The sequence below is a fragment of the Callithrix jacchus genome, chromosome 10 (genome assembly GCF_049354715.1).
Source record: "Callithrix jacchus isolate 240 chromosome 10, calJac240_pri, whole genome shotgun sequence".
In the NCBI taxonomy this organism is placed as follows: domain Eukaryota; kingdom Metazoa; phylum Chordata; class Mammalia; order Primates; family Cebidae; genus Callithrix; species Callithrix jacchus.
In genome coordinates this window covers 92687928-92706188 of record NC_133511.1, presented here as the reverse complement: position 1 = coordinate 92706188, position 18261 = coordinate 92687928, and the positions used below count along the sequence as shown (strand labels likewise).

The 18261-nt window shown below is 36.4% G+C and overlaps 1 protein-coding gene across 2 annotated transcripts in view; it reads left to right on the top strand.

Moving 5' to 3' along the window:
• The window catches only part of CCDC34 (coiled-coil domain containing 34), a 109363-nt gene that overhangs the window by 24037 nt on the left and 67065 nt on the right, over positions 1-18261 (top strand). The window contains exons 4-7 of one of the 2 annotated variants that reach the window (XM_078340776.1): positions 4183-4341; positions 4951-5092; positions 6732-6886; positions 7567-17008. In XM_078340776.1, the coding sequence (XP_078196902.1) occupies positions 4183-4341; positions 4951-5092; positions 6732-6886; positions 7567-7578 (468 nt within the window). In that variant the 3' untranslated portion in view covers positions 7579-17008. Of the gene's footprint in view, positions 1-4182; positions 4342-4950; positions 5093-6731; positions 7256-7566; positions 17009-18261 lie in introns of those variants that run through there. The other variant, XM_002755126.6, reaches the window with a different exon arrangement.

The window sequence follows — 18261 nt, the reverse complement described above, 5'->3', positions numbered from 1 at the left end:
CTGGAGACTGGAAATCAAGATAAAGGTATCTGCAGGTTTGGTTTCTCCTGAGGCCTCTCTCCACGGCTGTCTTTTTATGTCCTCAGAGGGCTTTTCTCTATGCACACACATCCCTGGTGTCTCTTCCTCTTCTTGTAAGGACACCAGCCCTCTTAGATTAGGGTCCTACCCGTATGACCTCATTTAAACTCATTAAAGATCCTGTCTCCAAATACAGTCACATTGTGGATTCTGGATTCAACACAGGAATTTGGGAGAGGGGCAGAGACATGATAAAGTCCATAACACATATTGACCATTTCTATATCTCTTTTGTTGTTGGCTTGTTTTGTGTTGTGTTGTCATTTGCCCATTTTTTTTGAAGGGGTAGTAGGGCTTATTATTAAGATATGAGACTTCTTTGTATATTCAGACTATAAGTCCCTTCTCAGATATATGTATTGCAAATCTTTCTTCCCATTTAATTTTTCTTCCGTCCCTCCCTACCTCCCTACCTCCCTGACTCCCTCCCTCCCTACCTCCCTCCTTGCCCTCTTGCCTCCCTCCCTCCCTTCCTCTCTTTCTCTCTTTCCTTCCTTCCTTCCTTCCTTCCTTCCTTCCTTCCTTTCTTCCTTCCTTCCTCTCTCACTTCCCTCCCTCCCTTCCTTTCTTTTTTTTTTCTTTTTTTCCTTTTTGAGTCAGAGTCTCACTCTGTTGCCCAGGCTGGAGTGCAGTGGCTTGATCTTGGCTAACTACAACCTCTGCCTCCCGGGTTCAACTGATTCTTGTACCTCAGCCTCCTGAGTAGCTGCGATTATATAGGAGTACATCACCACACCTGGCTAATTTTTGTATTTTTAGTAGAGGTGGGATTTTGCCATGTTGGACAACTGGTCATGAACTCCCTATTTAATTTTTCTTAATGGTATTTTTTTTCCATTAACAAAAAGAAGCACTGACAAATGATGTTTTTTAAAGAGCAGTTTTAAATTTTGATGAATTTTCATATTTCAGTTTTTAATTGTTAGCGGTTTTTGTGTTCTATTTAAGAAATGTTTGCCCACTCCAGGGGCTTTATAGCTTTAGCTTTACCTGTATGTCTAATTCAGTTGAATTTTACCATATGGTATGCATTAAAGGTCAAGGTTCATTTGTTTGCATGTGGATATCCAATTGTCCTAACAATGTTGACAAGATAATCTTTTCTTTATTAAACTACCTTGGCACCTTTGTTTAAAATCATTTGACCATATATATATTTATAGGTCTGTTTCTGAATTCTAATTTATCCTATTGATTTATATCCTGTGCCAGTATCACACTAACTTGTTACTATAGTTTTATAGTTCTGAACTTATTATTTGTGAAATAATAATTGTAAATTCTCCAGGTCTTAAATTCCTTTTCAAACTTGTTTTAGTTGCCCTGCTTCTTGCTACATACAGTGTAGAACTGGCTAATCGATTTCCCTAATAATGCCTGTTCTAATAGTGCTTGGCACTATTGGGATTCTGCTAAATATCAATACATAGATTATTTTGGAGAAAATTCTATGTTAATAATATCAAATTTTAAATCTAGAAACATGGTTTTTTCTTTCCAGTTATCTATGTCTTCTTTAATTTCTCTCAGCAGTGTTTTTTAGTTTTCAATGTATAGCAGTATTATCTTTTGTTAAATATATTTCTCAGTATTTTATGTTTTTGCTGATGAGGGCAGTTATCTTGCATGTTCCTGATATATATTATATATATTATACACACACACACACACACACACACAAATATATATATATATATTTTTTTTCCCCCAGCCACATTTATATGAAACGTTTCTGATATTACCTTGTAATTTTCATGACTGGTTTTGATATCAGAATAATGCAGGACTCTTAAAATGAGCTTTGATGTGTTCCCTTTTCCTCTATATTCTAAAATCATTTTTGTAGGGTTTGGTACTATTAAGATATACCACAATAATATATTCTTAAAATATGGAATATATTTAACTGTCTAATAGAATCTACTAGTGAATCTTTCAGAGACTAGAGATTTTTTGTGGGAAAGTTAAATTTTTAATTGATTTTATAAGTAGAGGGTTATTCAGACACTACTTTTTCTCAAATTAGTTTTGGGGAGTGACATATTTTAAGGAGTTTTGACATTTCATTTAAAATGTTGAATTTATTGGCATAAAATTGTTTTTAAGATTCTCCCATTTTGATTTCTGCATGATGTTTGTAGTGATCTACCACTTAACCGTCTCTATGACCTTAGACAAATTTACCCTCCATGTGCCTTAGTTTCCTCCTTTGTAAAATGGAATAATAATAATATCTATCTCATATCATGATTGTAAGAATTAATTGAGAGTATGTACAAATAAATTACGCAGAATAGTAACAGGCATAGTTAGCACTCAATAAATGTCAGCTGCTATAATTAAAAACCATGTAAGAACTGGTTGATTCCTTGTAGGTAAAGTTGTGGAGGACAGTCATGAGTCACATAGAGATTAAGCAAGATATGAACCAAGATCCTTTTCAATTTGTAGATCTTCTGACAGTTTGAAGTAGGTAAAATGCAGTATTATTCCAATGGCTGTTGAGTTCTCAGCACAAAAAGATTCTGCTTTATAGCTATTGGCTGTCCAGCAAGAAGGAAATACAGCAACTTTGATACAACTTGGGGGGAATTACTTGAGCTTTGATTTTTAAGACCTGTCTTTCCTGCACAGCCCTGGACATACCTTGTCTATAAGTGATGTTTGTTAGTTGAGTCTTAATTGAATTGCTTATAATAATGCATTCTCCAAGCTGCTTTCAAAGGAAGAATTTCTTTTCTTGGGTCATAATTATTTGCCTGGGTGATATGTATGGCATTTGTATTGCATATACTTTTTATGCCTTGCAGATTTGTTTCCTAACCTTTGATAAAGAAGAATAGCTAGGTCACTAGCTATTTAGAATTTAGCTACATTGGTAGATTATCTTTTAAATAAGAAGCAAAAAATATTGAGTTATAGTCTATGTCAAGGATCAATATTTTTTTTTTCTGTAAAGTACCAGTTAATGAATATTTTAAACTTTTGGGGTCATGCAATCTTTGTTGCAGCCATTCAGCTTTGCTATCATAGTGCAAAAGCAGCTGTAAACAATAAATATGTAAACAAATGAGTGTGGCCACATTTCTGTAAAACTTCATTTACAAATACAGGTGGCTGGTGGACCAGATGTGACTGGCAGTCCTTAGTTTGCCACTCTTTAGTCTATAGAAGAATTATGTAGCCAGAGATTTTCCTGGATGTGCCCTTAAATACGGTATTTAATGAGCATTATTCATTTATCCTCTTTTAACTCACTAATGGCAAAGATTTATGCAAGTATTAATATTGACAAACTGTCCAGGAAATATGTGTATGTGTATATATATATGTGTGTGTGTGTGTATACATGTGTGTGTGTATATATGTAGGTGTGTGTGTGTGTGTGTGTGTGTGTATAGCCCTTGTTTTAGAGGAAGAGTAAACATCCATTTAAAAATACTAACAGATTGTAATTTTTATTTACTATCATTGAGCACTGTATTAGTCTGTTTTCACACTGCTGATAAAGACATACCTGAGACTGTGAAATTTACAAAAGAAAGAGGTTTAATTGGACTTAGTTCCGTGTGCCTGGGGAAGCCTCATAATCATGGCAGAAGGCAAGGAGTCGCAAGTCACATCTTACATGGATGGCAGCAGGCAAAGAAAGAGAGCTTGTGCAAGGGAACTCCTCTTTTTAAGACCATCACATCTGTAAGACTTACTCACCGTCATGAGAACAGCATGGGAAAGACTTGTCCCTATGATTCAGTTACCTCCCACCAGGTGCCTCAAAGATGATATTTGGGTGGAGACACAGCCAAACCATATCAAACACCTGCTGTTCACTCAGTACTGCCCCAGGCTCTGAGTGGATGTTGGTGAGGAAGATCTTGGTCATTGACCTCATGAAACTTATAGTCCAGCAGGTAGACTGACATTTAACTGTTAATTGCAGGTACATTATATATTTTCATAAGCCATGTTGTCCCAACTGCTATGATACCATGTCTATTTAAAAAATAATTGAAGTTTAGAAAATTGTTGTATGCAACAGTCTTTCCTTGGATGAGGATAATTATAGGTATTACAAATAAACTTTATCTATTTTTATTTAAGAAAAGAAAAGAAAGAGAACAAAAAATTAATAAAGAAATGGAAGAAAAAGCAGCAAAGGAACTGGAGAAAGAATATTTGCAAGAAAAAGCAAAAGAAAAATATCAAGAATGGTTACAGAAGAAAAATGCTGAAGAATATGAGAAGAAGAAGAAAGAAAAGGTATTTTTATTAAAGTGACCAGTCAGAATACATAACTTTGGTGTTCATATGTGTCAACTACATGTTAAAACAAGTATTTAAGTATTTAATTATTTGTATTTAAGTATTTTAGTATTTGTTTTCTATTTAATAGAAAATTGGCACTGTCCTAGCATAAAATAAATACATGAAGCTATCTCAGTTTATCCTGTTATGCTGTGTTTAAGCTTCAAAAATGAATATGCCTTTGTGGTTTTCTTGAGAAATATTAATAAGCCTGTTGATATTTTTTCAGTCACCTTTAAAACTTGTTGTTATTCCTTTTACATATTTTTTAATTCACTTTATGGGAAGTCTTACTACCATTTTATAAATTACTTTTCTTTGAAAACAGCAAATGCTTTTTCTCTTTGTGGGTTTGATTTCTTATTGTTTTTCAGAGCTGGACACCTTAATGTGTGTCCCTGATCATATTCAATATTGTACTCATATTATAAAAATATGATTCAGTATTTTGGTCAATAAGTCATTCGTATAGGAAGCTATTGGAGAAAAGAAAATCAGTAGAATTTGAATGCAATGTATAGTTACAGAATATCCCTGTAAATATTCTTGTCTTGTCATTTTAAGGAAAAAGAAAAACAACAGCAAGCTGAATTACAGGAGAAAAAGGAAATAGCAGAAAAGAAGTTTAAGGAATGGTTGGAAAATGCAAAACATAAACCTCGTCCAGTAGCAAAGAGCTATGGTTATGCCAATGGAAAACTTACAGGTTGGTTTTTATGTTATGTGGCTTACATAAATATGGTTTGCCGAAGCAAATATTGTACTCTTCTTAACAGAAATAGAAATGTGTAAAAATTATTTTTCTTTCAAATTACTATTTTCTGGAAGATTATACTGCAAACATACCAAGTTCTATGGAGATGCTACAAATGTACTGTCATTCTCCACAAGTCAGATATTTGTACTTCTTAGAAGCAGTAGTTATAAAACTACAAACTTATGCTTTAATGATTTCTAACATTAAGAAATAACTAGTGTTCTCTTACATTTAGCCAATGATAAAAGCTTAATTAGGATATATTTTAAGGGGTCATTTTGGCTCCTCTCCTTCTAATCTTCTCTAAGGCAGAGCTTCCTGTGTCCTTGGCACATTCTTTGTGTGAGGTAGAATACTAGACAGCACATGAACCAGACACAAAACCGATTGGCCTTTAGGCTTGGTCTGATTATAATGCATGTTTTCTTTGTGCTTCATGTTGGAAGCTCATACCTTGCTGACAGCTGCCTTCACTTGTTTAAGTGATTTATTATTAAAATACCCCCATTCTGTTTTGTTCACACAATAGAACATATTCCAGACTTTGTTTTGACCATCTTGGTGAAGTGAGTGTTGACATATCTATGCAAAGTGGGTTGTCAGTGTCTGAAATACACATTCCTGCTGTCAGGATTAGGCCTCTCTCATATGTCACGAAGGGTCATCTGTTTTAGCTACTGAGCATGGCCTGCTCCTTCTTTTTGTTTCTTGCTTGAAAAAAGAGTAATAAGCAGTGGTTTTAACCCAATAATTGGGTAGTAAACTTAAAAGTTTAGGCGGGAATACTAAACATATTGACTAGAAGTTAATTGCTAAAATAATGGATTTTTTTTGCATTTTTAATGAGTTTAATTCTAACAAGCAACATATTTGTCTACAAATGCTGTACTTAAGTCTCTGTATTTTTTATGCTGATATCATTTTTATAAATTATGAAATAAAGAAATTTTGGTGCCAGTAGTGACTGAAGGATTTGGAGATGAATTGTAAAATGTTCTTCCTTCAAGTGTGTGCTTATTAGATGTCAGATATCACAGTACTTTAAATACTTTATATGCATCAGCAAAAGAATGCTCCATAACTCATAATCACAATTACAGTGATATTGTGAAATCTTATTGACAGTGGTTCAGAATTTCTGTGATTCTAAATAAGAATCTTGATTTACTATAACTTCATATGAAAAATAAATATTTTTCTGTAAACTTTAGCATCTGACAAGAGGAAGGTAGTATACAATCAGTAGTTTCCTAGACTGAGTTAAGAAAATGAAAGTTTTGTTCAACTTAAGGATAGTAAAATTAACTTAGTAAAATTTTTAATAGGAGTTTGTATTTACACAGGTTTTAACACTAATATTATTTTGATTCTTAGAATTATTTATGTTTTAATTTTAACTGTAACATTTACTGTATTTGGAAAGTGTTATTTCTTTGAAAATGTTAAGGAGTTTAAGTTTTAAATAAGTCAAATTGGCTTATTAGTGATAATTTGTCCATTTGACATTTTAACATTTTTCTAGAAGTTTGAAGTGGCTTGATCTCAAGAAGTTTTTTCTTGTTTTGATCTGATTTTTCAATAATTTTAGGTTTTTACAGTGGAAATTCCTATCCAGAACCAGCCTTTTATAATCCAATTCCATGGAAACCAATTCATATGCCACCTCCCAAAGAAGCTAAGGATCTATCAGGAAGGAAGAGTAAAAGATCTGTGATAAGTCAGCCACACAAATCATCACCTCTGGTAATTCATAAAGCCAGAAGCAATCTTTGCCTTGGAACTCTGTGCAGAATACAAAGATAGCATATGCGGAAAATAACATGCTTTTATCTGGAGTTATTTAATTTTAAAATCAGAAATTGTTTTTTACTGCTCAGTTGGTAATTCAACATTTAATGTGATTATTGACAAATAGCAATTTTTGCATTTGTATATGGAGTCCTTAGAGTTGAGGAAGACATTTTCTAGATTTTGGTTTTTATAAACTTTTCAAGGTTGATCTTGGCATGTTGTTTTGCAGAGTAAGTGGCTGAATATGTAATAATTGTGTTTGTATTTAGCTTGTATTAAAAACACACTGTAATACCAATAAAACTAACAATTTTTCCTGTATTGTTTTATACTCTATTAGTTTATGTTTATGGACATAAGATTAATTTATTCAAACAAGCACTTCTAAACTGCATGCTTATGTAACCCTTTGAAGAATTTAAAGCAAAAAAGGAAATTGCAGAAAAAAAGTTTAAGGGATGATGGGTTAGAATTTAAGTGATTACCAAAGTAATCAAAAACAGTCTTTCCTGATGGCATATTTTTCCCTATGTAGATATTTTAATTTTATTTATATTTATTTGTAGAATTTTATTAAACGTATTATATTTATTTAATTAATTATTTTATCTCCCTCTGGCTCTGTTGCCCAGGCTGGAGTGTAGTGGCGTGATCATAGCTTACTGTAACTCATGGGCTCAAGTGATCCTCCCACCTCAGCCTTCTGGGTAGCTGAGATTACAGGAGCATGCCACCACGTACAGGTAATTTTTTTTTTTTTTTTTTTGGCAGAGATAGGGTCTTCCTATGTTGCCCAGCGTGGGTTAATTTTAAATTAACTAACTAAGGCATGTTTTTTTTTAACAAATAAATCAGAGTTATGATTTCCAAAGGAAAATTTTAAAACATTATTTTATATTCTGGCCGGGTGCGGTGGCTTATGCCTGTACTCTCAACTCTTAGGGAGGCAGAATTGGGAGCATAGCTTGAGCCCAGGAGTTCAAGACCTGCCTGGGCCATATAGCAAGACCCCATTCTCCACAAAAAAATGAAAAAAAATACGAAAACCATTATTTTTTACTGTAATCTTAGATTGATGTGTAGTAATCTTGAGACACTGATAATATTTTTCTACCCTGTAAAAATACTTAAACAATTATTATAATTAGGTTACTAGTTTTAAAATTAGGATTATCGGTACATTATTTTTTAATGTTAAAAATGTTAAATGTTAAATGACATTTTACTGAGGTAGAAATCACAGATCTTATTACTAAATATATTTTAAGTATAGTGGTTCAAATTGCTAAAATAATGCCCAACACTTTTTATTAAATGTAAGTCTTTTATCTTTTTTAGAAGATGATCAAGAAATGAAAATTTATTGTGGCAGTATAAGAATAAGTAAGTTCATTTAAAAGTGATTTCTATTTAGAATATATTCCATTGTTTCTGTCAGATGAGCCATCTGCCAAGTTTCTGGTGATCTGCGGTGGTGTTGGTCAATGCAAGGAAACAGCAATACACTCTTTGAAGAGTATTCATGTCACCAGAAGTCTAGGAAAATTCACTTCTAAGCAGAAAACAGTTTATTAGGAATCAGTAGGGTTCATTGGGTCCAAATGTTGCTGAGATGTAGAGATATGAGCATACTTCTCAGAACCTGTCAGATACAGTGAAATTTACAGATGATCATTCTTCTTGAGCAAATTCACCTGTATAGAGAGAACATAGAGTTTGCCTGGGTAGCAATAATCTTGTTTATAAAAAACATATAGGGTATATATATTCCTGAATTTGTGAGGGTTTTAGATACAGTTGTTACATCTTAAAAAGCTAAGGATCTATTAGCTAAGATAGATATAGTTGTTACATCTTAAAAAGCTAAGATCTAAGGAAGGAAGATTTACTTTCAGCTGTAACTATAATCCTAGTAAGTCTTTACAGTCATTCAGTCGTTCATCATTATATGTATCATAAGTTCACTAGTTTGAACTTTATTCTAATCATAATAGGAAGCGTCTGGAAGTTTTAAATAGGTAATTGATAAGATCTGGTTTATCCTTTGAGATTACTATGGCTGCTCTGAGGAAATTGGCCTGTTGGGGGCAAAGAATGGCAGCAGTGAGACCCATTGGGAGGACTTTGCAGTATCTGGCAGAGAAGTTTTGATACCTTGGATTAATATGGCAGCAGTGACACAGTAAAAAGTAAAGATAAACTTGGGATATATTTTGAAGATGGAGCAAACAGGACCACTAATATTTGGATGTCAGATTGAGAAAAGGAGGAAAAATCAGATATGACTAGTTTTTTGGCCTGATGACCAGGTGAATGATGATAAGTATACCAGAAATATGAAGACTGAAAAGAGCAGGTATATGGGCCGAGATGGGGAGAGGGAAGTCTTTAAGAATTCTGTCCTAGATTTGTTAGGTTTGTGATACCAACTTCATAACTTGGTTAAGATGGTTAAATATATGATGCTCTGGGGAGAGCCAGCATAGTAGATACAAATTTGAGGATCATTAGCACATAGAAGGTATTTAAAAGCATGGGACTTGAACAGGTTACCTCAGACGAGTTTAGATGGTAAAAAAGGAGGGCTGAGTATTCCAGTATTTAGAGATGAAGCAGCCAGCAAGGATCCTGAAAACATGCAGCCAATGAAGTAGAAGGAAACCAGATAGAGTAGGATGTCACAGAAGCCCTGAGTAGAAGTGAGGTGTGGGCTCTGTCCAGTGCTGCTTGAGAGAAAGGAGCCTTCATTATTGGATTTCATATGAAAGAGGGTCATTGTTGAACACAATGGCAAGCATGTCTTGAACAATTTCTATATGCCTGGTATTGTTGTGCTTCTATATGTGCTATTTATATGTGCTATTTTAATCCTCACAGCCGCCCTGTGAGATAGTTACTTTTATTATCCTCATTTTATATTTGGGGAAAGTGAGGCACAAAGAAGTTACATTGCTTTTATACCTAGTAAATCACAGAACATGGATTAGAACCCATGAGGTCAAAGTCCAAACTTAATAACTATATTAAGGTAAAAACAGGTATGAGACTTCAATCAGATATGCTGGAGAGAGAATGGAAAGTGAGAAAGAGCCCATAACTAAAGACATTCTGGAAACGTTGTAGAGTGAAGAAGAGAAAGGTGGAAGAGGGCCCGGGCATGGTGGCTAATGCCTGTAATCCCAGCACTTTGGGAGGCTGAGATGAGAGGATCACCTGAGGTCAGGAGTTTGAGACCAGCCTGACCAACATGGCGAAATCCCGTCTCTACTAAAAATACAAAAATTAGCCAGGCGTGGTGTAAGGGGCCTGTAATCCCAGCTACTTGGGAGGTTGAGGCAGGACAATTGCTTGACCCTGTGAGGCAGAGGTTGCAGTGAGCCATGATCACACCATTTTACTCCAGCCTGGGTGACAGAGCAAGACTATCTCAAAGAAAGAAAAAAAAGTGGGATAGGAGCTGGAGCTAGAAGAGAACATAGGGTCAAAGACATTTTCTGTTTGTTTTGTTTAAGCTAGGTGGTATTAAATATGCTTCTCTGAGGCTGGTAATGATCCAATTGAAAGGGGGGACCTGAAGATTTAGGAGACATCGGGGTGATTTTAGAAATGCAGTTCTTAAATAGCAAAATATTGGTTTATATAGAAGCAAGAAATTTCTTCTGTTTTCAGGGGGAGAACAAATTTTATGTATAGGTTCAGATGTGGCTGAATTGATAGTATTGGTGGCAGGAAGACAACATAGGCAGTTCTTGTGAAATTACTTCTTGTTTCTCAGTGAGGTGTGAAGGGAAGGCAAGGTCATCAGCAGAGGGATGGAATAGGATGTTCCAAGTTTGAGGAAAAGGAAAAGGCAATAGAAAAATAAGCATTTTGGAGAAAGAAAAATTTGCCAGAGAAATTAGTGAGATTGATGGGCAGCGTTGTGTGCCATTTGATTTTTTTGCCCAAAAAGACAAATTATGTCTTTATGGAGTTCTGTCATGTTGTTCTTTATTTCCAGAGAAAAATTTAGCTACTTAGATGTAGACCCAGATTCAGGTATATTGGGGTTGGGCAAGTAGGCAGTAGGATGAAGGGAAAAAGGAACGAAGCAGTTAAAGTGTTTTCAAGGGAGTGGTTATAGTACTGAAACATACTACTTGACACAGGTGCTGAGGAAGAGGTCTTCCGTAGATTTCCCATGCTATTTTGAGATTTGAGTTGGCGGTGCTTGAGGGAAGCTAGAGCAATAGGGGCTTGTAGTCAGGATATTGATGATAAGAACCAGAATATGACCATGGAAGTGAGTGGCCCAGATGGAACATAGCAACGAAGTTGATGCACTTAGGAATGTTAGTGGCCAGAGCTAGTGCAGTGGCCCACACTTAGAGTCCCAGCTACTTAGGAGGCTGAGGCAGGAGGATCACTTGAGGCCAGGAGCCAGAGGTTGCTGTGCACTGTGATTGCACCTATGAATAGCCGCTGCACTCAACCCTGGCAACACAGTGAGACCCTGCTCGAAAAAACTAAGGACTACAGAAGTAACTTTTCAACGTGGATATTGAAAGTGCCAAGGACATGATAGAAGTTGTGGTAGAGAGGAAGATGGCAAGCTGGGTGCTAGAATTTCAGCAAACCATGGTAACTGGCTAGCCGGATGACAGTCAAAAGGAACAGTATTGGCTAATATGGTCAGATGGAATAATCTTCAGAAGAGTAGGAAGTTTTGAAGGAGGAAGGAGATGAAGTGGTTTGGAGGTACGTACCAACGGGGAACAGGGTGGGTAGGGAAAACACTTTCCTGCCTACCAACTCCCAAGTTCCTGGAGGTTGGAGGCTACAAAGGGATAAAAACTGTTCTCAGGTGTCCATTGCAGGTATGAAAATCTTTTAAGAGCATGGCCATAGCAAGATGGTTTTGAGGGACAGAGACCAAAGACAGAGCCACCAGTAATGACATTATGGAATGATTCCAGGAAGAGGTGATCGAGGATCTGATGAGGGTAGTAGGGTTGAAGAGAAGAAATGAGTGAAAGAATCATCAGAAGCAGAACTTAGGCCAGGTGTGGTGGCTCATACCTGTATAATCCCAGCACTTTAGGAGGCCAAGGTGGGAGGATCACTTGAGCCCAGGAGTTTAAGACCTGCCTGAACAAAATAGGGAGACCCTGTCTCTACAAAAAATTAAAAAAGTAGCTCGGCATGGTGACTTGCACCTATAGTTTCAGCTATTTGAGAGGCCAGGGTGGGGAGATTGTTTGGGTTCAGGAAGTCAAAGCTACAGTGAGCTATGATCATGCCACTGCACTCCAGTCTGGCCGATGAGTGAGACCTTGTCTCAAAAAAAAAAAAAAGAACTTAAAGGGCTGTTTTGGAGCTAGTGGGTGATGATAACATTAGCAGAGAAAGGGAATACAGGAAGGAAGGACAGCTTTAGGGGTAAGAAATTGAGAAGTTTTTTTTTTCCTTTCAAATTGTTTATCAAAGTAATATATGCACATAGTTTAAAAGTCAAATAGTACTAAATGTTGTCTAATGGAAAACAGGAACATTTTGGTTTACTTCTCACTGCCTCACAGTCTTGCTCCCAAGGGGATATTTTATTGTATTATGTCTTTGATAATTTCCTCCCTCACAATATTCTCTGGCCCCTTTTTTTCTAGAATCCTGTTAGACAATTACTCGTCTTCCTGAATTCTCTAATAATTTAAAAGAAAATATTTTTCTCCTGTCTTACTTTTTTCCCCCCTACTCTGGTGAGGAGGACTACTTTCTGTGAGATTTCCTTTATGTTATTTTCTAATACTTGAGTCATTTTTTTATGGCTACCTTATTTTAAATTCCAAACATTCTTTTCGGTTTATTCATTTTTCATAGCTTCCTATACTTATTTTATGGATGTAATATCTCTTCTCTTCTCTAAGGACATTAGTTGTAATTTTTTTTCTTAATTGACTGTTTCTTCCAGATGCCTTTTTTCCTTCATTTTCTCTTTTTCTGAGATTTTATTGGAGGTTTCCCTCAAACGTTTGTTAATCTTTGTCTGGCATTTATATTCATAATATGAATTCCTGTCTGTTCCTATTTAAGAATAGGGCATTAAAAGGCTGAATAGAAGCTATGTGGGCACAGGTAGGGCTTGTCGATGGTGGATTTTTTTGTTGTTGTGGGTAGACTTCCAAATACCTGGAAGTCTTTCCCCCTTAGGCTGTTCATTTTCTCAGAAAAGGATCTTCTAATCTTCCAGAGAAATATGAGCCTAGCTGCCAGTGTTCCTGAGTAGGAGCTGGGTATGTAGTTCTCTATATCAAAGTTCATTTCTTGGTAAACTGTCACTTCCTGTGTTTTCAGTCTAGCTAGTTAGTGCATACGCTTCATTCTCGTTAGTATCTGGTGTTCCGCTATGCTGAGCCCTTCCAAGATTCTGCAGGCTGATTTTTTTTTTTTTTTCGGCACTTAGAAACCTTTAAACAGTAAAGAAGAAAAAAAATGTCACCAAGAAGAAACAGAGCTAATTAAGAAAGAAGAAAAAAACTGCAACTTTTTTTCTGTGTGAGAAAACCACGACATCCATCCTATCCTAACTCCAGCACTCTCCTAACTCAGTTATTTCACCTCCATCTTCTTTGCACCATCCCAACATTTGTGGGAATTTTTGGTTAACTACTGTATTCTCTTTTGTGTCCCCTTTTGGATTTGTAGTTTTTTTCTTAAAAGAAATTCCTTTGCCATCATCTTAGCAGAGATTGGGGTGGGAAAGGAGATAATTCTGTGTGATTAATCTGCTATGTTTAATTGGACAACCTAAATTTAGTTATGAACATAGTGACATAAGGGGACTATTAGAGATATACGTTTGTTGCCCAGGTGAGAAGTGTAGTTTTGGGAATAGATATTTAGACTTTCATCAGTTTAACATAATCATTGAAACTATGGAGATGAGTAGCATTTCTCAAAGAGAGTCTGAAGCATGACATTCTTTTATTCTTTCATTCCACCCATATTAAGTGCCTGCCATGTTTGGACCAGAGAGGGTAGACTAGGATGGAATGTAGAGGTTGAATACAAAGGTAAGGCAGAAGGAAGGAAGCTACTGGAAAAGCAATGAAGGTGGTGGAAGGTGCACAAGAGGAGAGTACACCACAGCAAGAGAGGGGAGCTTTCAGGAAGAGGGAGTGGAAGGTCTTCTAGAATATCAAATGCTGTGCAAGGGATCAGGTAGAATGAGTAAGGCATTCTAGTATGTGTTGAAGTCCTAGCACTATGCTAGAATCTGGGGATTCTAGTGGTAAACAAGACTGAACTAATCCTGAATCCGTTAGCATTTACATCAAAGCAGAGATTACAGTTAAAGTGGTCCTTACTTAAAGCACAAGCTGTGAGGGCATAGGAGAGGGTAGCTAACCTTTGTTGGAGTCAGGAAAAGCTTCTGGGAGAAAGTGATTAAGCTGAGACTCAGGCTTGAGGCACCCGAATAAACAAAACTTAGAATTTAATCATTTTGGAGGCTGGAGAGTAAGGAATGGACTTGGAACACTGGTGGTTTCCTATGTAACCTTTCTTTCAGATTCCAAGGATAGGTGATATGACAGCTTTGAACATCAAAGGGACTTTTTCCAACATTTGTATACATTGACATATTACTACAAAGTTACAAAGGAAATTTCTAAAATCCTGGTCATTCGTAAAGAAAATATTTAACATTCCATGGGAAAATGTACTTTGAGATTTGATGACAAAAATAGGCTGTCTATAGCTCTCAGAGTGGTACAATTGGGCTACTTTAAAAATAAATCACTAATGATTAATTAGCGCTCAAAGCTTATGCTTTCATGGACTTCCTTATTATGATACCTAAGGCCCAGGTGAATAACAGAATACAGTAGTTATGTTACACTAACATATTACACTGTGATTTAAATGTAATACCTCTAACTATAAAAATCGTCGAAGAAAACCTTGTAAACACCATACTGGACATCAATGTTGGGAAAGAATTTATGACTAAGTCCTCAAAACCAATTGCAACAAAAACAAAAATTGACAGATGAGACCTAATTAAACTAAAGAGCTTCTGCACAGCAAATGCAACTATCAACAGAATAAATAGACAACCTACAGAATTGGAGAAAATAAGGAACTGAAACATTGAACAAGCAAAAAACAGCCCCATTAAAAAATGAGCAAAGGACACAAACAGACACTTCTCAAAAGAAGATATACAAGTGGCCAAGAAACATATGAAAAATGCTCATCACCACTAATTGTCAGAGAAATGCAAATCAAAACCATAATGAGATACCATTCTTATGCCAGTCTGAATGGCTATTACTAAAAAGTCAAAAAACAACAGGTGTTGGTGAGGCTGTGGAGCAAAGGGAATCCTTATACACTGTTGGTGGGAATGCAAATTAGTTCAGCCATTGTGGAAAGCAGCTTGGACATTTCTCAAAGAACTTAAAGCAAACTACCATTTGAACCAGCAATCTCATTATTGGGTGTATATCCAAAATTATCCTACCAAAAAGACACATGCATGTATATATGTTCATTGTGGCACTATTCACAATAGCAAAGACATGGACTCAACCTAGGTGCCCCTCAGCAGTTGGGATAAAAATTTAACATATTATCATATCGGATAAAGAAAATCTGATACATGTATATTATGTAATACTACACAGCCATAACAAAGAACAAAATCACGTCCTATGCAGCAACGTGGATGAAGCTGGAGGCCATTATCTTAAGTGAATTAACACAGGAACAGAAAACGAAATATGCATGTTCTCACTCATAATTGGGAGCTAAACATTGGGTGCTCATGGACATAAACATGGGAACAATAGACACTGGGAATGACTAGAGGGGGAAAGGAGAGAGAGGGACAAGAGTTGAAAAACTAAATGTTGCTTACTATGCTCAGTACCTGGGTGGGGGGGTCATTCATACCCCAAACCCAGCATCATGCAATATACACAGGTAGCAAAACTGCCTGTGTACCATGAGTCTGAAATAAAGTTGAAAAGGAAGAAAAGAGTGTTTTTTCAAGCTCTTAAAAAAAAAAAACAACTAATTTTTCTTTCTCCAAAAAAAATAGTAAATGATATTCATGTATTTATTGTGGTCATTAATATCCTCAATTAAATTTATATATTGGCTTGAAGAAAAAAACACAGTTACTTTACAGTGAATATTTACCTACTACTGTTGATAATGGCAGTCTGCCTAAGAGTAAATTTTTCAGAAAGGGCAGTGGTATCTTGAATTACCTTATAAAATTGAGAAAGGAAAATATTCAAATCTGTCATTTGGGAGAAAGCTATGCCTTATGAGCAGAAGTCAGAAGGAACACTACCCTTTTCTTTGCTAGAAACAACAGAGTCACTTCTCCCTTTTCTCCTTCCTGTGCTCTTAGCTGATAGAATGAGCATATGACCTTGGAAAAAGAAAGAACCTCTCTCTTCCTCATTGTTTCATGTCCCTGGGAACCACCTGAGGGGTAGCAGGAGATGGAAACTATCATTGTTTCTCTGGTGGTGGCAGCACAGGGTGGCGTGGGAGTGGAATGTGTTCTTAGTTGGAAAAATTTACCAAAACAACCATCCAGTACATACCAGTCTGCAACTCTCACTCCCTGGGCCAAGAGTTTTCTTCCTTTGGTATAGTCTGAGATGCAAAGTGCTTACATAGGTAAATCTAAACGGTAAGTCTTGAAAGAGATCTCTCAATAAAATAGACAAAATGTTCACCAGTTTATTGGTCCAGTGAAAATGTTAGACTGATCCCAAAGGCCTCTTTCTATTCTAAAAATTCTATTCTTTTGTGTGGTTCATTTTTTGTATTTTTAGTATGTGAACATTGGTCACTGCTTATCTCTAGTAAAGGCGGTGAGGACAATGTCATTCTTATCTTAGAAGAGTGGGTGTTTCATAAACAACTAATTCCGGGAAGGCTTTCTATGAGTCAAGCCCAGCTTCTGTGGGGAGGCAGCCTGGCTCAGGAGAGCTATAGGGACTCACCTGAGGTTAAAAACATGGTCTAGGCTGGATGCGGTGGCTCCCGTCTGTACTCCCAGCACTTTGGGAGGCTGAGGTAAGTGGATCACCTGAGGTCAGAAGTTTGAGACTAGCATGACCAACATGATGAAACCCTATCTCTACTAAAAATACAAAAGTTCCATGCATGGTGGCAGGTACCTGTAATCCCAGCTACTTGGGAGGCTGAGGCAGGAGTATTACTTGAACCTGGGAGCTGGAGGTTGCAGTGAGCTGAGATTGTGCTACTGCACTCCAGCCTGGGCAGAAAGAGTGAAACTCCTTCTCTAAAACAAACAAACAAAAATTTTAAAAACCATAGTCTACTACTTATGCTGTGGGAACTTAGACAAGTCTCTTAACCTCTCTAAGGCTCAGTTTACTCTTCTTAAAAATGTGCTTAATTATACTTGCTTCATAAGGTGATTGCAAAGATTAACAAACCATGTAAAGTACCTCATACAATATTTGACCTAATACAATATTTGAGGCTTAATAAATCATTTTGCATACTTGTTAATAACCACAGGAGCAGATGCCTCCAGACAGATTATATGATGCTACACATTTTCCAATATGTCATGCTTTATGGGATTTAGAAGCTTTAATATCAGTTTCTTTGTTAGGATTTTGCAGAGATCTTACATATGAATTCCATGAGGGAAATCCAGACATATTTTGGTTTTCTCTGGATAGACTGGTTTGCCTAATTAAATTTGATGCTTTGTTAATATGTTTCTTGGAAACTAAATTGTAAATTATGGAGAATTGTCTTCTACATTTCATTAAAATAAAAAAAAAAGTAATTTTAAAACAGTTAAAAACTTAGTATGTTATATTGGATCCTCTGAGAAACAGTAAGAAAGTATTAGTGATGCAAGAGATTATTTGGGTAATAGTCTGTGAGGGAAAATGGGGAGGGAGTCAGAGAAGGCCCAGAGAGCCTTCAGGCCATATCTCTCACCCCTGTGAAGGAGAGAGGGAAGAAGAAAAGTTGGGTAGGGAGAGTCTTACATAGCAGTGCAGCTCTAAAAAAAAGTTCAGGAGGGCTAATGTAGGAATCCTTCAACCAAAATTGTCCATCAGAAGACTCCACTTCCTGCAGTTATGAGCCTTAGAACCCTGCTGTCTTCAGTCATTGTCTGGGAGCGCACACAGAAGGGACAGCCTCAGCTGGAACACAGTGATAGATTCAGAGCTTGACATCTGGGGCCTTTGGGCAATGATGCTTCTGACAGTAGATCTGAAAGGCCCATTTCCGTGGCTGCCACACTTAAATACACTTCCAATAGCCTATGTCTTATCTCTTAT